Below are 24,540 nucleotides of genomic sequence, written 5' to 3'. Positions count from 1 at the left end.
TATGGACAAGTAGTAGATGTGTGACAAGTAGATGTGTGACACTGATGGTGTTATATGGACAAGTAGATATGTGACAGTGATGGTGTTATATGGACAAGTAGTAGATGTGTGACACTGATGGTGTTATATGGACAAGTAGATGTGTAACACTGATGGTGTTATATGGACAAGTAGATGTGTGACAATGATGGTGTTATATGGACAAGTAGTTGTGTTACAGTGATGGTGTTATGTGGACAAGTAGATGTGTGACACTGATGGTGTCATATGGACAAGTAGATGTGTGACAGTGATGGTGTTATATGGACAAGTAGATGTGTTACAGTGATGGTGTTATATGGACAAGTAGATGTGTGACACTGATGGTGTTATATGGACAAGTAGCAGATGTGTGACACTGATGGTGTTATATGGACAAGTAGATATGTGACAGTGATGGTGTTATATGGACAAGTAGTAGATGTGTGACACTGATGGTGTTATATGGACAAGTAGATGTGTGACACTGATGGTGTTATATGGACAAGTAGATGTGTGACACTGATGGTGTTATATGGACAAGTAGCAGATGTGTGACAGTGATGGTGTTATATGGACAAGTAGATGTGTTACAGTGATGGTGTTATATGGACAAGTAGATGTGTGACACTGATGGTGTCATATGGACAAGTAGATGTGTGACACTGATGGTGTTATATGGACAAGTAGTTGTGTGACACTGATGATGTTATATGGACAAGTAGATGTGTGACACTGATGGTGTTATATGGACAAGTAGATGTGTGACACTGATGGTGTTATATGGACAAGTCGATGTGTGACACTCATGGTGTTATATGGACAAGTAGATGTGTTACAGTGATGGTGTTATATGGACAAGTAGATGTGTGACACTGATGGTGTCATATGGACAAGCAGATGTGTGACAGTGATGGTGTTATATGGACAAGTAGATGTGTGACACTGATGGTGTTATATAGACTAGTAGATGTGTGACACTGATGGTGTCATATGGACAAGTAGATGTGACACTGATGGTGTCATATGGACAAGTAGATATGTGACACTGATGGTGTCATATGGACTAGTATATGTGTGACACTGATGGTGTTATATGGACTAGTAGATGTTTGACAGTGATGGTGTTATATGGACAAGTAGATGTGTGACACTGATGGTGTAATATGGACTAGTATATGTGTGACAGTGATGGTGTTATATGGACAAGTAGATGTGTGACACTGATGGTGTTATATGGACAAGTAGATGTGTGACACTGATGGTGTTATATGGACAAGTCGATGTGTGACACTCATGGTGTTATATGGACAAGTAGATGTGTGACAGTGATGGTGTTATATGGACAAATAGTAGATGTGTGACAGTGATGGTGTTATATGGACAAGTAGATGTGTGACACTGATGGTGTAATATGGACAAGTTGTAGATATGTGACAAGTAGATGTGTGACAGTGATGGTGTTATATGGACAAGTAGATGTGTGACACTGATGGTGTCATATGGACAAGTAGATATGTGACACTGATGGTGTCATATGGACTAGTAGATGTGTGACACTGATGGTGTTATATGGACAAGTAGATGTGTGACACTGATGGTGTTATATGGACTAGTAGATGTTTGACAGTGATGGTGTTATATGGACAAGTAGATGTGTGACACTCATGGTATTATATGGACTAGTAGATGTTTGACACTCATGGTGTTATATGGACAAGTAGATGTGTGACACTGATGGTGTCATATGGACTAGTAGATGTTTGACAGTGATGGTGTTATATGGACAAGTAGATGTGTGACACTGATGGTGTTATATGGACAAGTAGATGTGTGACACTGATGGTGTTATATGGACAAGTAGATGTGTGACAGTGATGGTGTTATATGGACAAGTAGATAGGCAACACTGAGGCAGACACATCCCCACATGTACACTGACACATACACCCACAAAGACATGCACAAATCTTTCCATAATTTGCTGGCATAAAAAGAAAAGTGCTTTCTCAGAACAAAAATTAATTATTTCACCAAAGAAAACCAAATGTCTATTTCTTTACAATCTAGGACAGAATATTTCATTCTGCTGTAAATTTCCCACCGGATTCTGCTGCTGCTGATTTGCAATCACAATGATATTTCTCTTGAGTATCAGGCTCCTGGAGCACTATTCTTCCTGATATTCCCAAAGTGAGACAAAGATGAATGAGCATGAAGGTGTTAAGTCCTTGAAAACTTCATAATGAAATACTTAAATAAACAAACAAACAAACAAACAAACACACACACACAAAGTGGCTGTCTTACAAAATACAACCAATACTTGAGGTACCACAGAGTTGCATAAAACGATGCCTGGTGGTCTGTCAGTGTTTACAATGATCTGTAGAGCAAAGTGTATAACTTCCACCAAGGCAGAGTATAGTAAACACAAAATAGCATCTACTGGAAATTATAAAACCCCTTTCTCAACATATAAGCATTGCGTGTTGAAAATTGCAAAAAACAACTTTGAATCTGTGTAATGTCATGAGCTTCATGGCCTAATACAGGAAACTGGTGTAAATCACCATGGAGAGAGGACTTGCAGACGCCAACACATTCAGTTATCCTGGAGCTCATCTACAGATGAAGGTATTTTAATTCCAAAGAATCACTTAACATCTCAAGCTCTCATTCACAGCTGGGTTATAGGAGTGAAAATTGGTAAAAAAAAAATAGTACCCACAGAGATTTCATTACTTATCAACGGAGGTGGGATTGATATTGTTTCATAAAAAATTATTTCACCAGATGATTTATTCCATCATTAAAGTATATTTTTGATAGAGAGGAAGGTAAAATCATTAGATCACCAGCCTGCATGAATCACACCCTGGATGTCTGTCTGGTACATTGCTGGGAGTAAGAGTGAGTGAGTAGGGTTTTACACTGTTTTTAGCAATATTCCAGCAATATCACGGCGGGGGACTGTTGCTGGCACATTGTTGGACTGTTGCTGGCACATTGTTGGACTGTTGCTGGACAATTGTTGGACTGTTGCTGGACAATTGTTGGACTGTTGCTGGCACATTGTTGGACTCAGTTGCAGGAAAATTGTTGGACTGTTGCTGGACAATTGTTGGACTGTTGCTGGCACATTGTTGGACTCAGTTGCAGGAAAATTTTTGGACTGTTGCTGGACAATTGTTGGACTGTTGCTGGACAATTGCTGGACTGTTGCTGGACAATTGTTGGACTGTTGCTGGACAATTGTTGGACTGTTGCTGGACAATTGCTGGACTGTTGCTGGACAATTGCTGGACAATTGCTGGACAATTGTTGGACTGTTGCTGTTGCTGGACAATTGTTGGACTGTTGCTGGACAATTGCTGGACTGTTGCTGGACAATTGTTGGACTGTTGCTGGACAATTGTTGGACTGTTGCTGGACAATTGCTGCACTAATGCCTGGATAGAGCCGGGCTATTGCTGGGCAATTGTTGGGCTATTGCTGGACTATTGCTGACATGCTGATGGACTATTGCCTGAGTACTGCTACACTATTGCTGGCAACATTGCTGGATTATTGCTGTAGATACTTTTGTCTCATGTTAACTGACATTTTCTGTATATTAATATTTTCATGTTTGGAATATATTCTGGGAATATATTGAAAAATGATATGCTAAAATGAAGGTGACATTTTTCTATTTTATCAAAGTTTCACAGGATATATGTCCAGCTGACACATATAACAGAAAATGATAGGTCTGATTTTATTCTATCCATGAACATGATGTGAAAAAGAACCTATGACATTCAGTACATAAATTCTCAGATTCAAACTTTCATATCACTGCTTCAAAGAAACCATCCGTGTCGATTTCAATATCAAAATTAAAAACTTAGGATTACGCTGTGTCATTAATTTGTTATATCAGGTGCACCACATCTTTGACATTACTTGAAGAAAAAGGTCAAAAGAGTTAAAAGAAAATGGCAATGCTTTTGCGTTTTTTCCTGAAACCAATTGAATGAATGAAAAATTCTTAAAAACTAAATCACTATGATTCTTAATGTGTATAATTGAGCATTTCTTAAAAAAAGAACTTGTTGATTAGCCACCTATCCTGCTCAGTGTATCAAGATGCATGTTTTACTTGGGTCAACAGGGAAGTTAATTCAGGGACACATGAATGTGAACATGTACAGTAAGCTACAATAGTGCAGAAAATATTGGCATCAAGTTTATTAATGCGAATTCCTTAGCAGTTCTAAAGGGTTGTACATCATGTGCCCTCCAGGGAGCTGGAATTTATAGGCATGAAATACATTGTCAAGTATCAAAATCTGAGCAAAGAGACATTATACTGCAAGTCCATGAGAGAGGAAGCCAATCAATCAAAGGTCTCATAGGTATTCTGTATTATGTCAAATTGAAAGAATCTCGTAGCTACAACAATTAATGATGTTACTGAATATGATGCTGGGTGATATATTGCCTTAGATCACCCTAGTGATGGGTAGTAGTTAATGAGACCATCTTCTGTAGAACTATTCCTGTTTGACTTTCTTTGGTAATGTTTTACATTGAAGTAATGATGTCCGATTAATTTTACCCCATACTGCATGACACCCACTACTGAATTAAAGCAGAAACTGGATCTAGGATCACATTCTGTTTACAACTCACTACAATCAGTTTAAGACAAGTAAACTACTTAACAAATTAGTAAGAATCCAAACCGTTGTAAGTTGGTCATGAACTATTTTCCATTAGTGATAAAAGCCTATAATCTGCCTCACTTTGAGGTCTTCTCGACCCTCGGGCAGACCTAAGGGGATATTATTACAATCATGAAACCCAATTTCCTCACAGTATGTCACAGGAGAGATGGTCATTCTGTCACCAAATTTGTCAAATATATCATCATGATAATTCAACACATTTCAAAAACTTAGACAAAACAATATGTACATTCATAAAATGATCAAAATGCTTGAGTTCAGTGTTATTTTATGTTAAAATCTATTGATGACTCTGGGAGGAAAACCTGGGCTATCTATGTAAAAGATATTTTGGATTTGGCTTTGTATGGCTTTCCCTGGATGTTGGTAATAGTAAGATATTTATGCAAGAATTTAAGCTTTGTTTGTTAGATAATCTTAAACAGTCATAGCGTACCTCTGTTGAAAGTCTCTCTGATTCCTTTACCTATAAACATTGTAAGTTATTGCTAAATGTAGAAACTTACTTAACATTACCTATCTCACCATACTTTAAATCTCTGTTAGCCAAATTTAGATGGGTAGTGTCCCATTTTTGACAGTGTCTTGGTCACTGATCCGTTAAGGTGTGAAGTTTTGCTGTCAAAACTGGAACTAACTGGGACTAACCAAATGATCCAGAATTTAGATGTAGTAACTTTCGATTAGCTATCAAAACTGGAAGACATACTCAGTGTTTCCGCTAACTTAATTATTTACCGGTCATGAATGAAATTTGCCGGTCATATCCATTACCACTGTGAGTACTCATTTTACCATGGATTTTCAGGTATATGCGAGGAGACCGGAAACACTGATTACTTCGTTATACCAACTGAAAGAAAGAGGTGGAATTTTCTGTAGAAGTAATAATACAATATCTATTGAAGATGAAATTCACATTTTGTTTGTCGTTTGTCTGTAAATTGTATGATTAAGCAAGAAATAAGTTTTTTTCACCTTTTGTCAAATGTTTTGATAGCCAACAACATTTGGCTAATATTGTTAACAATAGAAACATAAATATGATAGTACCATTCTGTAACGTCTTGAACTGTGTCAGCAAAATCAGGAAATCCTATATTCTTTGATTACATATTTTATGTGGGGCGGTGGGGTATTCAGCCTAGTGGTTAAAGCGTTGGCTCGTCACGCCGAAGACCCGGGTTCGATTCCCCACATGGGCACAATGTGTTAAGCCCATTTCTGGTGTCCCCCGCCGTGATATTGCTGGAATATTGCTAAAAGCGGCGTAAAACTAAACTCAGTCAGTCAGTCAGACATATTTTATGTGCGCATTAATTATTCAATGACAAAATCAATGTATTTTAGGCCAGTGGCCTTTATATCGAATAAAAACTGTCTGTTTGTCTGTCTGTCAAAATGCTTGACAAAGAACAGAAACAACCAAAACATTATGGAAATTGCTGGTTTCAACAATCAAGGCCAACCTTTATAATGATGAACATTTGCTGTCTCTGGACAATAGCCCCCACCTGCACTGGTTAACGCCATTATATCTGTTAGTGCAGGATGGCCCACTGATGAGTAATTCCAGACAATGACTCACTAATGAATGTACAAAACCCTCTGAAATACAGACCGCCTCTGTGGTCTACCAGATAGCCCGAGGATCTACCCTCCGAGCAGAAGACCTTGAAGAAACTTGTTCATGACCCTGCTTGGCAATCAGCATTATCGAGCAAAGACTGCTTGGAATCAGTAAACTGTGCCTGTGTTGAACATCCATAATACAACTAAGGTGTGGTATGTCCTTGCGCTAGCTCTACCAATTGTGCAGTTGAATTCTCTCTGGGAGGAACACTGCCAGCTCAAACTGTACTGCCACACATTGCACCACTGACACAGCATGTTCTACTGTCCTATCTCTGTAACACTGGGAGGAACACTGCTAGCTCAAACTGTACTGCCACACAATGCACCACTGACACAGCATGTTCTACTGTCCTATCTCTGTAACACTGGGAGGAACACTGCCAGCTCAAACTGTACTGCCACACAATTGCACCACTGACACAGCATGTTCTGTCCTAACATCTCTGCAACACTGGAACAATGCCAGCTCAGCAACTGTACTGCCTAACACATTTGAACACTGCCACTGACACTGTATGTGCCACACAATGCACCACTGTCCAAAGCATGTTCTACTGTATCTCTGTAACACTGGGAGCTGGAACACTGCAGCAGCTCAAACTGTACTGCCACACAATGCACCACTGACACAGCATGTTCTACTGTCCTATCTCTGTAAACACTGGGAGGAACACTGCCAGCTCAAGCTGTACTGCCACACAATGCACCACTGACACAGCATGTTCTACTGTCCTATCTCTGTAACACTGGGAGGACACAATGCACAGCTCAAACTGTACTGCCACACAATGCACCACTGACACAGCATGTACTGCTCACACTGTCCTATCTCTACTGTCTTTCTAACACTGGGGGAACACTGCCAGCTCAAACTGTACTGCCACACAATGCACCACTGACACAGCATGTTCTACTGTCCTATCTCTGTAACACTGGGAGGAACACTGCCAGCTCAAACTGTACTGCCACACAATGCACCACTGACACAGCATGTTCTACTGTGCTATCTCTGTAACACTGGGAGGAACACTGCTAGCTCAAACTGTACTGCCACACAATGCACTACTGACACAGCATGTTCTACTGTCCTATCTCTGTAACACTGGGGGGAACACTGCCAGCTCAAACTGTACTGCCACACAATGCACCACTGACACAGCATGTTCTACTGTCCCATCTCTGTAACACTGGAGACACACTGCCAGCTCAAACTGTACTGCCACACAATGCACCACTGACACAGCATGTTCTACTGTCCTATCTCTGTAACACTTGGGGAACACTGCTGTAAAGCTCAAACTGTACTGCCACACAATGCACCACTGACACAGCATGTTCTACTGTCCCACTGTCATTACTTTCTCTGTAACACTGGAGAACACTGCCAGTTCAAACTGTACTGCCACACAATGCACCACTGACACAGCATGTTCTACTGTCCTAACACTGGGAGGATCACTGCCAGCTCAAACTGTACTGTCACACAATGCACTACTGACACAGCATGTTCTACTGTCCTATCTCTGTAACACTGGGGGGAACACTGCCAGCTCAAACTGTACTGCCACACAATGCACCAATGACACAGCATGTTCTACTGTCCTAACACTGGGAGGATCACTGCCAGCTCAAACTGTACTGCCACACAATGCACTACTGACACAGCATGTTCTACTGTCCTTACACTGGGAGAAACACTGCCAGGTGTAAACACATCATTTTGTGGGTTCGAATCTTGGTTGACAAGTTTTGAGATGGATATAAGCTCAAGGTCATGTCATATGAAAAATCTTGTGTCAATATATGTTTAATCAAATGTGTTATATTAATATAGTATGCAAACTTCAGACATGGTGGCACCCTGAATGAAGTGGAAGCTGTGTCCAGGAGTGAGTGAGTATGGTTTAAGACGCAATATTCCAGCAATGTCACTGCGGGGAACACCAGGAATAGGCTTCACACATTGTATCCATGTGGGGAATCGAACCCGGGTCTTTGGTGTGAAGAGCGAAAGCTTTAACCACTAGGCTAACCCAGTGTCCAGGAGCAAGATGCAGACAGTCATGGAGAAGGTCACTGATTAAACATTTACATCCTGTCACTGTTCTCCAAAACTTCATGTACTCGGAAATCTAATACTGATGTTTAGATAGATTTTAACCAGTTGAAAAATGATTATCTTGCAATACACTTGCAATTTCATAAACTAAAATTAAAGATACTTCTCCTCTGTAACATGAATCCAATAACCTGAGTTGAAGGTCAGTAGCTTACTCTTCCACACACAATTTCAATCAACTAATGGATGTTATTTCAGATGACATGATGTCTTTTGTTATTGCTTCTGTGTATCACTGGTATGCAACAAGCCAGCATTATTAAAACAATTCTTCATATCATAAAGAATGCAATATTTCAAAGTGATTTAGAATACAGTACTTCAGAGCTTCACTCCTTCTGACGTCAGATTAATGTCACTGAATATTTTCTATTGAATTATAAAACATGTCTTCTTAAATGTTTGTAATCTATTGTGCCATATGTCCAACACTGTGTGATAACTGAGTGAAAAATACTGTCAGTCATTCATATGAATATAGCTGATAATACACACTGCAATATTTTAAAGTATGACATTTCCAAAGTGGCTAGAAAAAGGCATCTATGAAACCATCATGTGTGTGAGGTTAGTTTTACGCTGCACTCAGCAATATTCAATCTTTATGGTGGCGGTCTGTAAATAATGGAGCCTGGACTAGACAATCCAGTGATCAACAGTATGAGCATCAATCTACCCAATTGGGATATGATGACGTGTCAACCAAGTTAGCAAGCCTGACCACCCGATCCCATTAGTTGCCTCTCAAGACAAGCATGGGCTTACTGAAGATTAATTCTACCCCGGATCTTCATGGGTCCCATCATGTGAATGCATAGATGCCTACTGTCTCATCTCAAAGATACTTATAGAAAAATGTCTGTTTACCCATCCTTCATGTAACACACATTATATTGCTGAAGCCCTCCCTCAGACCACTGTATTTTAATGTATCCTTATAAGGTATAAAGACATGGGCCGAGGTACTTGATTTCTGCAGTATTCATTTCCCAGTGATAGATGGGCATATTCATATTACATTTCAAATTACACGTGGTTGTCTCAAAAACCTTGAACATTTCATTAAACTATTCTTCCTGTACCATACTGTATTTACTCACATATGGGTTATGTCTTGGAGTAATAATTCATACAAAAATTCATTATTAATTATTACCACTACAAGCGATGTATCAAGATTCAGATATTGGGAAAATATGAATATAGAATATTAGTTTCATCATGGTCAGCAATAGCTTAGAGAAAGACACCAGTTTAAAGTAATAAAAATCATCTCACCAACATTATTAAAAAAAGTAGAAGTTACGACTACATAGTTAAAAGATGTTTCTACATAAATCCTAGCCTAAGGTAATACGGACTCTCTGTTTCTCTTAGACACACAGTTAATCCATTAAATTTAGATATTATAATCTTCAAATTTAATTAAATATGGTCATACAAAAATACTGCTGTCTTCAATTTCAATTTACTCCTGCAAACACAATAAGCAAGCAACGCCCGCATCATTCTCCAACATGTATCAGTGTACTCTATATTACTATATTCTCCTATTTTATAGGAGTCATCTCTCTACAAAAACCCTGAATGTACATAATAGTACTGCCTCAAGGGACGTTGAAGTATTGATACTGACAAAATATACTACACACACAAACTTTTAAATACCAATCTCTTTTACTACAATATCTCAAACTGCTAAATGGACTTAAAATGACTGCACAAAAGCCAATATAAATAATAGTTTGTTCCTTGTGCTGGCAGAATGTTGATTGTTGTCTATCTCTGGAGTTAGACTACAAAATGATGACAATGTAAAATAACTTGGATAGTGTTTTCAAGCAGTGCTACCAACTCTCACAAAACACCTTCTAACACCACATGTAGGAAAACTTACCTCAGCTCGGGGAATTCGTTGATGAAGAACTGGAAGAAGTCCTGAAACAAAAACATAACTTTATTATAAAAAAATATTAACATAAAACAAATGTGACATTCCAGAGCACGGCAAGTGAGAAGCTCATCTAACCTGGAGTGAGTGAGCCTATGCCGCTTTTAGCAATATTCCAGAAATGGGACACCAGAAATGGGCTTCATACATTGTACCGATGTGGGGAATCTAACCTGAGTGAACGCCTTAACCACTAGGCTACCCTACTGCTCCCATCTTACCTGGAAGCTACAGCACTGAAACTACACTGTGTCAAGGAGAATTAATTAATTCAATTTCATAAAAGTGATAACACAATGATGTTCTTGATAAAAATTGTCTCACTGAAAATCTATGTTTCAATATTTCTGTCTAACTTTCTGAGAATTTTCAAACTGAAAATCTTACTTCAAATCTAGGTATGTAGAGAACAAGTGACTGACATGAAGGCTTATTGTTCACAAAAAGGTTGTTGCCTTGACCGCTAATCTAAATTCAATATGACAGTGATCTGCAAACCATCAAGCCTGGTCAAGTGAGTGAGTGAGTGAGTTTGGTTTTACGCCGCTTTTAGCAATATTCCAGCAATATCAAGGCGGGGGACACCAGAAATGGGCTTCATACATTGTACCCATGTGGGGAATCGAACCCGGGTCTTCGGCGTGACGAGTGAATGCTTTAACCATCAGGCTACTCCACCGCCCCTAAGCCTAGTCAAGAAGGAGTCCAGGGACAGACATCATTATGTCTGGATACAATGACATGCACCAACGGGTTGCTGAAGACCAAATCTAACCTGGATGAAGAGATGAAGACCTCCATGTGTGTACATGGAAACTCTCACCTCCTGGGCACAGGGCTAACCTTTATAGGATGAGAAAATATCTTGACTGCCAAAGTGTCTAAAAGCTTGCGTGAGCTTTGAGACAAAACAATATACCAAACGATCATAGTTTCAAATCGCTATTGTTAGTTTGTATTTCAAGGGTGTATGCACATTAAATGAAACACTGAGAACAAGTAGGGTTGGTCTAAGTTAACGCTCATCACGTACCGCACGTGCATTTGTTTCACTGTTCCAACTACTATGCTTACCCCCTTGTAATACAAACCAATAATAGCGATTTGAATCTATGATTGTTTGTTAAACAACTTTTATCCTAAGTTGAAAAGAATTCTCAGATTTAAATGTTCAGTTGGCAAGGTAAAAATCATGAGGATTCGCAATCTTAATTTCACTTTATTTGATTTACATTTTTGTTTAAAGTGAAATTCATCAGTACATTTTCACTGCAAACAGACATTTAAGTACATTTAATGCTAAGAATGATAACATTAATTTTCGAACAAAAAAACTTTCCAATATGTATCCATTGATGTGATTACAAAGATTGTCTAAGACATAAGAATCGCTTCATTCTCAATTCATTCGTCTTCATAAATCCAATATTTTATTTCTTTAATAAGGAAAGTAGTTAAGGAAATATAACAGGGATACCAGAGATTTGCACTTGCTGTTGAATGTCATTCATCCATGAATATGTTCTGCATCCCACCCCTCACAAGTAGTTGATTCATCCCAAAACAACCCAAGATCCTGGTTAGAATTGATTTTCAGTAATGCATGTTTGTCGTTGACATGTCATTGTGTCCAAATTGTGTGGATCGATGCTAATGCTGTGGATCACTGGATTGTCTGGTCCACAATTGATTATTTACAAACTGCCGCCACATAGCTGGAATATTGCTGAGTGTGACATAAACGTAAACTCACTCACTCACTCATCCCAAAACACAATCCTTGCCAAACAATGATTGGTCCATCACTGCGGCTCTTGCAGTAATGAGACAGTCCATCAATCATGTGATAACATGCGGATGTCAGCCATGGAGTGTCCATCTGTATATGAATACACAAACTCTTTTTTCACAGATCGAAAACAGTAAATTTTCACTGAATAATACTAGTGGCAAGTTGCCCTGTTTAATCCTTGAGCTTGAGATTCCTTCATTACTTCGATCCCGAGTATCCATGACTTACCTGAGCTCAAGTTTTGCTGATTTCCCTGACCTTGATTACCTTGGATTTCATTGACCTTATTTACATTTGATTTCCTTTGATTTCCCTGACCGTGTATTTCTGATTTCCTTGAGCATTTCTGATTTCCCTGACATTGAGTATTTTCCCTGACATTGAGATTTCCTGACGTTGAGCATTTCTGATTTCTGATTTCCCTGACATTGAGCATTTCTGAGCATTTCTGATTTCCCTGACCTTGAGTATTTCTGATTTCCCTGACCTTGAGAATCGCTGATTTCCTGACACTGAGTATCTCTGATTTCCATTATATTGAGCATCTCTGATTTCCCTGAACATGTATATGTTTGATTTCCATGACCTTGAGTAGCTCTGATTTCATTGACCTTGATCATCTCTGAAATCCAGGACTGAGTATCCATAATTCTCCAGCTTTAAGTTTGCCCAATTTCTTCAAACTGTCAAATGCGTTTGGCAAAGAGTCTCAATCACATAAACAATCACATAAAGGATCACATATAGGGAGTGAAACTGATTAACTCTACCATCCATGTCTCTTGTTTCATCTTAATATGTCTCGGAAGCATAACCAAACTGATTAAGATCTTTAGCCAAAGTTCATCAAACTGGATACATTACCATTAACTTCTGACACCAAAACATTTGAATCAGTTGACAGTCTTAATATTTGAGTTTGTTCAATTCTTTATGGGTTAGTTGCTCAAACCTGAAGAGCTAATGCTAAATATCATGTATGTGTAGAATAATGTCCATTAAGAATAAAGCAGGTTGTGTACGAGAGCACAGGGATTTTGTTGCTGTTTAATGCAGCACTCATACTCTTTCCAGCAATGTGACAGCAGTGTGTAAATATTCTGGACCAGACAGTCCAGTGATTGATATTTTGCCCAACAATCATCACCATTGTCTGTCTACCAAGTCACTGAGGCAGACCACCCTATCACCATTGCCTGTCTAACAAGTCACTGAGGCAGACCACCCTATCATCATCGCCTGTCTACCAAGTCACAGAGGCAGACCACCCTATCACCATCGTCTGTCTACCAAGTCACTGAGGCAGACCACCCTATCATCATTGTCTGTCTACCAAGTCACAGAGGCAGACCACCCTATCACCATCGTCTGTCTACCAAGTCACTGAGGCAGACCACCCTATCACCATTGTCTGTCTACCAAGTCACTGAGGCAGACCACCCTATCACCATCGTCTGTCTACCAAGTCACTGAGGCAGACCACCCTATCACCATTGTCTGTCTACCAAGTCACTGAGGCAGACCACCCTATCACCATTGTCTGTCTACCAAGTCACTGAGGCAGACCACCCTATCACCATTGTCTGTCTACCAAGTCACTGAGGCAGACCACCCTATCACCATTGTCTGTCTACCAAGTCACTAGAGGCAGACCACCCTATCACCATTGTCTGTCTACCAAGTCACTGAGGCAGACCACCCTATCACCATTGTCTGTCTACCAAGTCACAGAGGCAGACCACCCTATCACCATTGTCTGTCTACCAAGTCACTGAGGCACATTAAATACGTGAGTAATGAGTGAAAAAAATATAAAAAATTACAATCTTTAAATTCTCAATAATTTCTGGTTGTACTGTATATACTAGCATAGATTGCTAGGGATCTCTGCAACACTGAAACTGCTGCAGGACTTCAGTGAAGGAAGACCATGTTGGACAATGACACATTGGTCACTCACCTACTGGAGGCCCTTTGGTTTGGGAAAGAACTATGCAGTCCTTAATGCTCTATTTTCATTACAATATACAGTAAAATATGCTTATCATGAACTGTATTGGGTTTTCCTCCCAGCCATATGCAATATATTCTATCATATAAAATTGATGAAAATACTGAACATGCTTGTAGAGGACTGATGATATATATGCCTCACTTCATATGTCCACTGTTAAACAACAATATCTGGGCTGTCCACATGTCAACGACCAAAACTTCCCACACTACGTGAGGCTGTCCAAAGCAGCAATATATACACAAAGAACTTAGTTAAGCACCCAATAGCATGTCTCATGATTGTATGAGTCCCGATCTTAACCCTTTGGAGCATATCTGGGACATGATTGGTCGTCGTGTGCAACAAAGGGATCCTCCTGTACAGAACATAGCCCAATTAGAAGCTGCTTTACACGAGAAATCGTGTAAGATGCAAAATGACATATTGAATGTTCACATTCAACATTAAACATCCCAGGACCATATTTGTATAGACATGGTTTTGTATGAAAATCAGTGGGGTTTTTTAAATGAGCAATCATCATCATAAAATCAACATGGAATTCAATTATTTTGTCGTTTATATGAGTCAAAGGATCATATGGGTCAGAAAAACTCATGTTTTTCCATTATGGTCACCATGAGAAGTTTTATGTACATGTTGAAAACCTATCATTCGAAAAATACAGGGGTGCTTAATTAAGTTCTTGCATCACAAAATACAAGTACAACAACCTGAAATTAGTGGTCCCTTCGACTTCATTACTTTACTTACTGTACAGTTTAACACATGTCTGGAAGTCCAAATGGGGAATACATCGACACTGATTTCACCTCTCTCCCAAAATTATGACAAAATGAGTCTTAATTTCACTAAGATGCACGAGTGTGAACAATGCTACTCACCTGATACGAATACCTTACTAGATAACACTTCCTCTAAAGTTGTGAAACAACAACGAATAAGAATGTTTACTTTTGTATAATATCATGGAGTTATATTTTATACAAATCTTCAATATTAATTATTACCCTACAAGTGATATATCAAGATTCTGATATTAGGAAAATATGAATAGAGAATACTAATTTCACCATGATCAGTTATAGCCTTGAGAAAGATTCCAGTCAAGAGTAATAAGAACACATGACACAGACAGTCTATAGAAAAAGGTATAAGTTACGTCTACATAGTTGGAAAGATGTTTCTAGATAAATCCTAGCCCAAGGTAACATGGACTCAGTATCAGGTTACTGACCAAGTCTTGTTTTATCAATGCCCGCCTGTAGACATCTGCATCAGTGTTATCTATTGCGACATGGCACCTGTGAAATACTTAAGTTTGGCATCTGCTCTGTATTGTGATGTACATACCCATTGTGAAGTTTTAACAGACAACCTAGACAGCATTATGATACCTATAATTAACTCTCAAAAACTTCAGAACATATTCCATCTGTCCAAGTATATATATATAGGGTATTTAGGATGTAAATGAAAATGTAATAAATTCTTTCGTTGCAAGCACAATGTGACATCTGAGTATATGGGCCTAAAAACAATCAAGTTAAGTAATGATCAGACTACGGAACACAAATAGTTTACAGAAATATATGGATAACCTAAGATTAAAGAAGTAACTTAGCCTAACTGGAGTAAAGGCTAGCCAAAGCTCCATACAAGTCTGTCAACAACACATATACATGACATGAGCTGTGTCCCGAGCAGGATGTTCACAGTCCACACATTACTCAAGAAACACAGATCAACATCTAAAACTGGATATCAAAAGAAATCAAAACTCGTGTTTGCCTGTCATGGATTTGGGAAGTATATCGTTGCTGTCTGTTTGACTTAGCATTCAACGTTTCCAACTATATGTCAATTTCAGAAAAAACACCAAACGTAATTGGAGGGGATAATTGAACCACTTGCGTCTGATCCCACATTGTTATCAGGCGGAACATTTCTGATGCACAATCTTAGCCAGGTTAAGCCTTTCTACTCTACAAGAACAATTTATAAATCAAATTGTATTTTCATTTCTCCTGCTTGAAAAACAAAATAATATATGTCAAGGATTGCATTCTCCTAGGGATATTTACAAACAAATGAATTTGTAATGAAAATTAAAATTTAAAATAACAATTAAATGTAGTCATTTAGAATTGACTTTACTGACTAAAATATAAGGGGAAATTGGTTTATAAGAAGGTGAGGTGAAATTGGGTTTAACGTCGTGCTTGAGAATATTTCGCTCATATGACGATGTGCATGCGTGTGTATGTGTAGGTGCGGCTGCTTGTACTAGCCCAGACTGAAGCTGGTTTTATAGTGCTAGCCCACTGAGATACCATGCCGCAGTGAAGCATGAATACCCCACTCAGACACATTATACTGACTCCAAGCAGACCAGTCCTTGTTGTACCCATTAATGAAGGCAGGGACCAACAAGTACCATATTTTAACGTCTTTTGGTATGACGCGGTCGGGGATCGAACCCGCGACCTTCCGCACTCCAGGCAGACGCTCTAACCACTACACCACGGAGGCGGTCAGTTTATAACAAAGTACCTAATCTGGTTTGGCAGATACTCCAGGCTTGTTAGTACACCCTACGGCAATGATCATGACATCTACAGTCATTACGACAGTTGGTGACTTGTTATAGTGAGATGGAAAAAGTGGAATAACAATTGAACAATTACTACATCAAGACTGATACATAATCTGTTTATTGTTAAGAATTGTGTGTTAATCAATGTGTCATTTCTCTGCACTAAACAAACAGACTTCGTTTACACTAAACATGTTTATCACAAACTGACGGATATAACGAAAATTGTTTTGGGTCCTGGCAACTTGCATTATATCTTTGTCAAAATGTGTTAAATGAACTAAAGTTAAAACAAATTTAAATGAGGGGTCTCTTTGTGGCCATTATCATCATAGTCTACAATATGTGATTTGATATTTTTTCGTTGTATATGCATGAACAGCTGAGAAAACATCACTTTTCTTGATGTGGGCTATGTATGCTCATCATAGGCTAATCAAAAGGAGCCATCATCTTACTAAAATGACTGATAAATATGATTGAGCTGGCCCTACTTGCTTTGTATTCTTGCCCTGGGGCATATACTGGATGACTGAGTGCCAAGAGAGTGAGGCTCACATGCAATAAGATCAGGAAATACTGTCCATGTGCATCAAAGTCACTTATTACTTTAAACATCCGTTTTTAAGGACCTTCCCCAAATATGTGTCTTATCATTTAAACCCCTGACCCTACTATCTTCTGTGCTTACTTCAGGTGCTCAGTTGTACAGTTGTTTTGACTTTTGGCTATGGTTTAAATAGGTTATACCCCTCAGACCCCAGTTCATAATGAGAGAAATGTTTAGAAAGACCTTGAGGGACAAAGCAGGGTTCCTGTGAAATACCCTTAACATATTTCAATCATATTGTCAAGAAAATACATGAAAATACTTACAGACTTTAATCCCTAAACTTCATGCAAGAAAATGGAAAGAAAAACTTTAGGCTGAAGAAACAGAGCAAGCACAGGGCACTATCTTTCCCTAATGTTGCAGCTTCAAAATATATGGTGGAGAGCACTTAATGAAGACCCAGGCTTGTATCTGCACTGCAGAGTTACCCCCCTTCCATGTATGCCATTCTCAGAGTTACTCCCCTTCCATGTTTGCCATTCTCAGAGTTACTCCCCTTCCATGTATGTCACTTCTTAGAGTTACTCCCCTACTACATGTATGCATTCATCAAAGAGAGTCCTTTATCTTTACAGGCTTCCAAATCACGTCAGTGCACTAAGAATGATCATACCTACAATTAATCCTGCAAAAGCTGTAACATGAGCAGCTGATGTGGCAAACATTACACCAGAATACTCTCTCGATTCTTCCTAGTTCTTTTGCCAGAAGGAACTAATCATCCCTCAAAACAGACCATCACATGGAATAGAGTGACATCCCTGTGCACCCATTATCTCCCCTTAATCAATCTGCTGCTCAGTTTACCATGCTCCTTGGATCTGCAGCAGGGTTAACACTTACACGACTAGCTTCATGGGGCATTAACAGTGTCAAAAACGAACAAACAGACAAATGAAAACTCAACCAAATATGAAATGGTGAATGCCTGACATCCTTCCTGCCCAGTGACACATGGTATTATAGCGATGTAACTGACAATATGACATTGCAATGTGACAGGCAAGGCAGCAGCATGTTAAATCAAAACATCCAGCTCCATGGGGAATGGCACCAGTATTCATATGTTCATCACATGAACAGAATGAATTGATGTGACACATTCATAGCTATCTGCAGATCAGGAATCCTTGTACATTCAGAGGTGAATTCCCTCAAGAATACCATTCTATTTTCCTGACAAATGTCCATAACATGATATTTGAGGGATTGTTCTTAGATGGAAAACTAGCCATAACCTAAGCTTAGAAGAAACTTCAGTTTGAGTGAGGTAAACATTCATCATTGAAATTGTTCAATGTATTTACAAATATTCATATTTTTCTTCTTCAATCAAGTGACAAACTTACAAACATGGCAGTATTGTATCTTCAGTGATTAGATTTTCTTATGACATACTTGTTCACTGAAATGTTTCTGTGGGAATTTGATCACAGAACACACAGAATCATGAGAGCATCGAACTGTCAGCAAACTATATCAGAGGTGAGGTGAATGACGTGAAGTTTGACTCCGATGTCAAAACAAATAACTCCTGCCAACCTGAGTGCAGCTTACTGGGAATACCAAACAGTGAACAATTACACTTTGAAATCCAACTCTGATTCAAGGACTACCAATGACACATTTCAACAATGAAATCTAAATGTCAATATAGTTCTTGTGTAATCGGAGCTGAGGAAGTACTCTATGTGGACTAAATCTTACAAGACAGAAATACGTGTGAAAGGCTCAGATGATTTAGTTCATATAAATGACATTTGATGTCTAACCACAGCGAGAGTGGTGTCTGTACTGTTTTTGTACATACGTACTGAAACTGTATATGTAATAACGTCAACCAAATTAAGATATAAACACCTGAAGTTCCTTCATGTTTGGTTACTAATAACAATCCGTATATTATATAAGTAATGATGTGGGTATTTACATAGCGCTAGATCCAGGTACCAATGTCCGCTCATGGTGCTACAAGTATACTAGTATACTAGTATATTAATATATTCATGACTAAAGGGACATGGAAGACAACAATCATCTTACAGAATAACTAACCAGAGGTGTTAATAGGTACATAACTAAACAGAACGACAGAACATGCAGATGTTCCCAATTTACCTGGGAGTGTGATGATGGTGCAACAAACGGTGATAACGTGTTTTACGAACAACTGAATGCTGACCTTGAATCCTCAAAAGAGGGAGTCAGGGAAGGTATGTACCAAGTTTAATCATAAAGGCAGTACAATGCCTTTTCTGATTTTCTCTTTCTTGTGGTCTTGACCTTTGGCCTTTGACTTTTTCATTACATGTGGGATAGGTCCATTGTAGCATATCATATAATTTAATAATATTTGTGTCAGAGTCAAGAGGAAGAATCATACAACTACTTTTGAGGATTACCTCAAAGGTGACCATAAATGCACCTGTCAAAAACACAAACGGTCAAAACATCTCAAGATAGGCTGCAGTGGCACCAAACAGTGGACAAGCTCAAAATGTCCCGAGACAGCTTACAGCACCACCAAACAGTGGACAAGCTCAAAATGTTCCAAGACAGCTTACAGCACCACCAAACAGTGGATAAGCTCAAAATGTTCCAAGACAGCTTACAGCGCCACCAAACAGTGGAAAAGCTCAAAATGGATACAATCACAAGATATATCATATAATGTCTGACAAACTCTCATTGCACTGTATTGGACATAAGCTTTCAATGTTGAGTGAGTGAGTTTCTCACACTCAGCAATATTCCAGCTATATGGCGGCGGTCTGTAAATAATCGAGTCTGGACCAGACAATTCAGTGTTTCAATGTTAAAGACATCATGGTTTAAGGAACAGGTGAGACTTACATTCTAGCTTGAGGGCAACACTCTAGTTTAAACAGTCATTACAACCTGATAGTCAGAATACTTAGTAAATACATGATCCCTAGATCTGTTCTTGTGATGATTGGATGCAGCCATCCACTGGGATATAAAGCTTCATGGTCGTAATGTGGAATACCTTCAGATTGGGCCTGAAATCAAACTGTTTCATAAAACGATAATTTCAACCCAGATATGTTATCATTTTCTGTAACCTTTCAATATCACTACAGCAATATTACTCTCAGGGCTGTCCGATCAGAGCACAAGGGGAATCATGATGTCATTCAATGTACAGGCATCATTAGGGGCTGTTAGACAACATGGAGTAGATATTCCATCCGGCAAGCATTAAACATAGAATCTGACCATCAAGATGCTTCAATGCTAACAGAAACCATTATTAGCTTCTGCTGAATATGTCCACATACTACCCATGATTCTAGTGAATTGAAAGCTACTGATTTCAGGTGCTGTGTGCACAAGAAAATATAGTAACTGGCTTTTCTGGTCAGCTTCACATTTACCTTCTACAATCTTCAGCAAACATCATACTGGGTTTTGTTTTTATAAAAGAACAACACTGAAACTTCTTTGAGCGACATTCTAGAAGCTGTGAAGAATAAAATAGAGCAAGAACCTGTACCAAAACGTCACACTCTTATAATAAAGAAGTTGTTATTCATAAAGTGTATCTTTTTTAACAACACTGAAAGCATTGTCTGTGTTTTGCTGGTCCTATTGCTACTGGATTTTGTGACACTTGGCACAGTGGGGTAACGTCAGCTGGTTCCACCATGACAGCCAGTGAAATAAGGACCAGTAACACTACCAGTGATGCCACATAGCAGCATATAACATAAGGCTTTCTATCAGAATATACTGTATATATATTTGATGTCAACATCGATTCATTTGTGTAAAATGCAACGTAGTGCTGAAAATTTTATGAACAGATAACTTAAATTCAGGTCTGCTTATATGTAAAGAAAATGTGTTTTAAAAATATGCTAATTTGCAACTCAGGGAAATTAACACATCACCAAATTAATGCTGATCACTCAAGTTCCATGAAACATTATGTGAACGTTACAGTTCAGCTGAATAATGCCACATTTTGTTTTCTTCATGAACGTAACTTCTCCTGATAAACAAACAAGGCGTATACAAATGAGATAGGTCAAACCACCCACAAAGATTGTCCAGGATTAAATTGTTACAAGAGTTAGTGCTTATGAGCACTGTTATGTCCTTATACGGTGGTATCGTACATTTTCACAATATGATTTAGCAGTTTTTTGCTCCAGGTAATAAGGTTATTTTTGAGATTACTAAAACACGGCTTGGTAACGGCTTGATTAATTTGTGTATACAAGCTGACCATCCCTGATGCTAGTTCTCAGTACTCAATATCTAGTACTCGGTTACATGAAGTCCTTGAATGCCATTCCGAAGTGAAACACTTAAGGGAGAGAAATCTATAGGAGTAAGCATATACTTATGTTCTGTTTCATGCCATAAAAAAGTTGAATTCGATAAATATCTTTCCCTGACTCAATTACATTGTCCATTAAGGGCTTTTATTGATTATCATTCACAGCATAGAAATGTTATAAACACACCATCGAACAGCATGAATGTCTGATGCAACAATAAACTCACCAAATGTCCACATAAAAGTTGGTCATTTACTTTTATCCGTTTGTATGCTTATATGAGCCAGGCATACTTGCATTTTCCACATTAATTTCACGATGAACCATATACATCGTCAGATAATGCTGCGAACAGTATACTGTAGGACTAAAGGAACAACTGCTCTGGAAGTTACCAGTTCATATCTTTAACTGCAGGGAATGGTAATACATGAGATCCCACATAGATTCTTTATAGGAAGTTAGTTTCAGTAATTATGACCGAGTCAGTTTGCTCAGGCTTATGCCAATTGTTTTTTGTTTTCATCGTTGGCATTAAGTGGCCCTAAGCAACTTCACATCTTCCACTGCTCGTGAAATCCCAGACGGTTTTATGTGATATCGTTCTAACAATAGATGGACTGCATAATGACTGAACTATGATTTCAATGTTTAATGGTCATTTTGCTGAAAAACAGCAAGCTTGTAAATGCTAAAAGTCAACTATTGTCTGGCAGTGGTGATCTTTTCCTTCCCGCTATTGTATGTCAGGACTGTATTGTCAATATATTACATATCAAAGATGTTATTTACAACATCCACATCTGGAGACAAAAGTTTTAATTTTCAGATATATGATTCTGTTGTTCATTGCATGCACATAGCACAAATTCCCTGTCCATTGTCTTTGGAATAGTTTACACCAGACCATGATAACCAACTTCTGTTTTGTAGAGTGTTAGAAGCTTTCAATTTCTATTGCTCTTGATAGTAGGGTGAAAAGAGTGTTTGAACAAATTATACTTCTTTATGTACAGATTCCAAAACAACCCGCCAGTCAACACAAACGTTTATTATTTGAATGTGAGAGAAGCAGTAACTGAAGGATTCTCAGGAGGATAGATGTCCTCTATGGCAACCAATTAGAGCTGGAAGTTCTCACACCTAGTGATGAAACAATATTTGCAGAGCATTTCATAATTGTGTTTCATTTGATCCTGTGGTTTGAAAAAAGGACAGATGCAAAGTAATGAAATTTCTTTATGACTAAAAACAAAACTCTCCAGAGATTGCATGTTGCATGCCAGGACCAGAGGGCCCAGACGATAATGGCTCTCAAATCACTGATAGACCGAAGTCTTGGTTAATGTTTTTCAAGATTGATGAATACGTGTCAGGGTCGTAAGAAAGATTAACCTACTTTATTTAGTAAATTGCAGTAAGAAGGATCAAATGGGTCCTAAGATAATGAACAAAAGCAAATAATGAAAGAACCGCTACTCTGTCAGTGTCTGCACTCATTTCCCACATACACCAAACTTAGGAACATAAAACGAATAGAAGCTGAAAATCAGTTGAAGATGATACTGCAGTACTGTGTTCTCGATGGGAAAGTGGGCGGCTCACATGGTCAAGTGTTCACTCATCAAGATGGTGATTTCTCAGGGGTGGCTTACAGGGTCAAGTGTTCACTCATCAAGATGGTGATTCCCCAGTGGGTGGCTTACAGGGTCAAGTGTTCACTCATCAAGATGGTGATTTCTCAGGGGTGGCTCACAGGGTCAAGTGTTCACTCATCAAGATGGTGATTCCCCAGTGGGTGGCTCACAGGGTCAAGTGTTCACTCATCAAGATGGTGATTCTCAAGTGGGTGGCTCACATGGTCAAGTGTTCACTCATCAAGATGGTGATTCCCCATGGCTTACAGGGGTGGCTTACAGGGTCAAGTGTTCACTCATCAAGATGGTAACTACCAAGTGGGTATTTCTCAGACAGGGTCAAGTGTTCACTCATTAAGATGGTGACTTCTCAGGGGTGGATTAAACTATTCATTAATCAAGATGGTGATTTCTCAGGGGTGGCTCACAGGGTCAAGTGTTCACTCATCAAGATGGTGATTTCTCAGGGGTGGCTTACAGGGTCAAGTGTTCACTCATCAAGATGGTGATTTCTCAGGGGTGGCTCACAGGGTCAAGTGTTCACTCATCAAGATGGTGATTTCTCAGTGGGTGGCTTACAGGGTCAAGTGTTCACTCATCAAGATGGTGATTCCCCAGTGGGTTACTAAGCTTACAGGGTCAAGTGTTCACTCATCAAGATGGTAACTACCAAGTGGGTAGCTCAGACGATCAGGTGTTCACTTAATAATGATGGTGATTCCTCAGGGGGTGGCTCAAGTGTTCACTCACCCATCAAGATGGTGATTACACCACAGTTGTAACCATGGTTTCTTTGTTTTTACCCAAAGATGTTTCATCCACAAACCCATTGACATAATCATCGGGCAATCAAGATCTATTTGCTGGAAGAAGCATTGGGAAATATTTCGTTGTATCAGACATTGTTTAGAATATTTTTTGTCTACCTCAATTTCTTTCATTAGTAGAGATATGTAAACATCCAAATAACAGCATAAATCACCTAAGTGTCTTCATATACTTATGGTAACACATATTTAATAACTAACCTCAATACTTTCTGTGTAATATGAAGGCATCAATATCAAACCTGACATATACAATATGTAAAACCAGCTAATCATACAGCTAATTAATCATGAATAC

General features: G+C 38.8%; 1 protein-coding gene across 1 annotated transcript in view; it reads right to left on the bottom strand.

The window, feature by feature from the left end:
* LOC124270605 (aminopeptidase O-like) overlaps positions 1 to 24,540 on the bottom strand; it is a 112,798-nt gene that overhangs the window by 61,507 nt on the left and 26,751 nt on the right. Inside the window, exon 9 of the mRNA XM_046705623.1 lies at positions 10,403 to 10,443. Coding sequence (XP_046561579.1) covers positions 10,403 to 10,443 — 41 coding nt within the window. The remainder of the gene's footprint in view (positions 1 to 10,402; positions 10,444 to 24,540) is intronic.

The sequence above is a fragment of the Haliotis rubra genome, unplaced genomic scaffold, assembly GCF_003918875.1.
Source record: "Haliotis rubra isolate DU_JTF1 unplaced genomic scaffold, ASM391887v1 Scf102, whole genome shotgun sequence".
NCBI classification, from domain to species: Eukaryota; Metazoa; Mollusca; class Gastropoda; order Lepetellida; family Haliotidae; genus Haliotis; species Haliotis rubra.
This window is presented reverse-complemented; position numbering and strand designations above follow the sequence as displayed.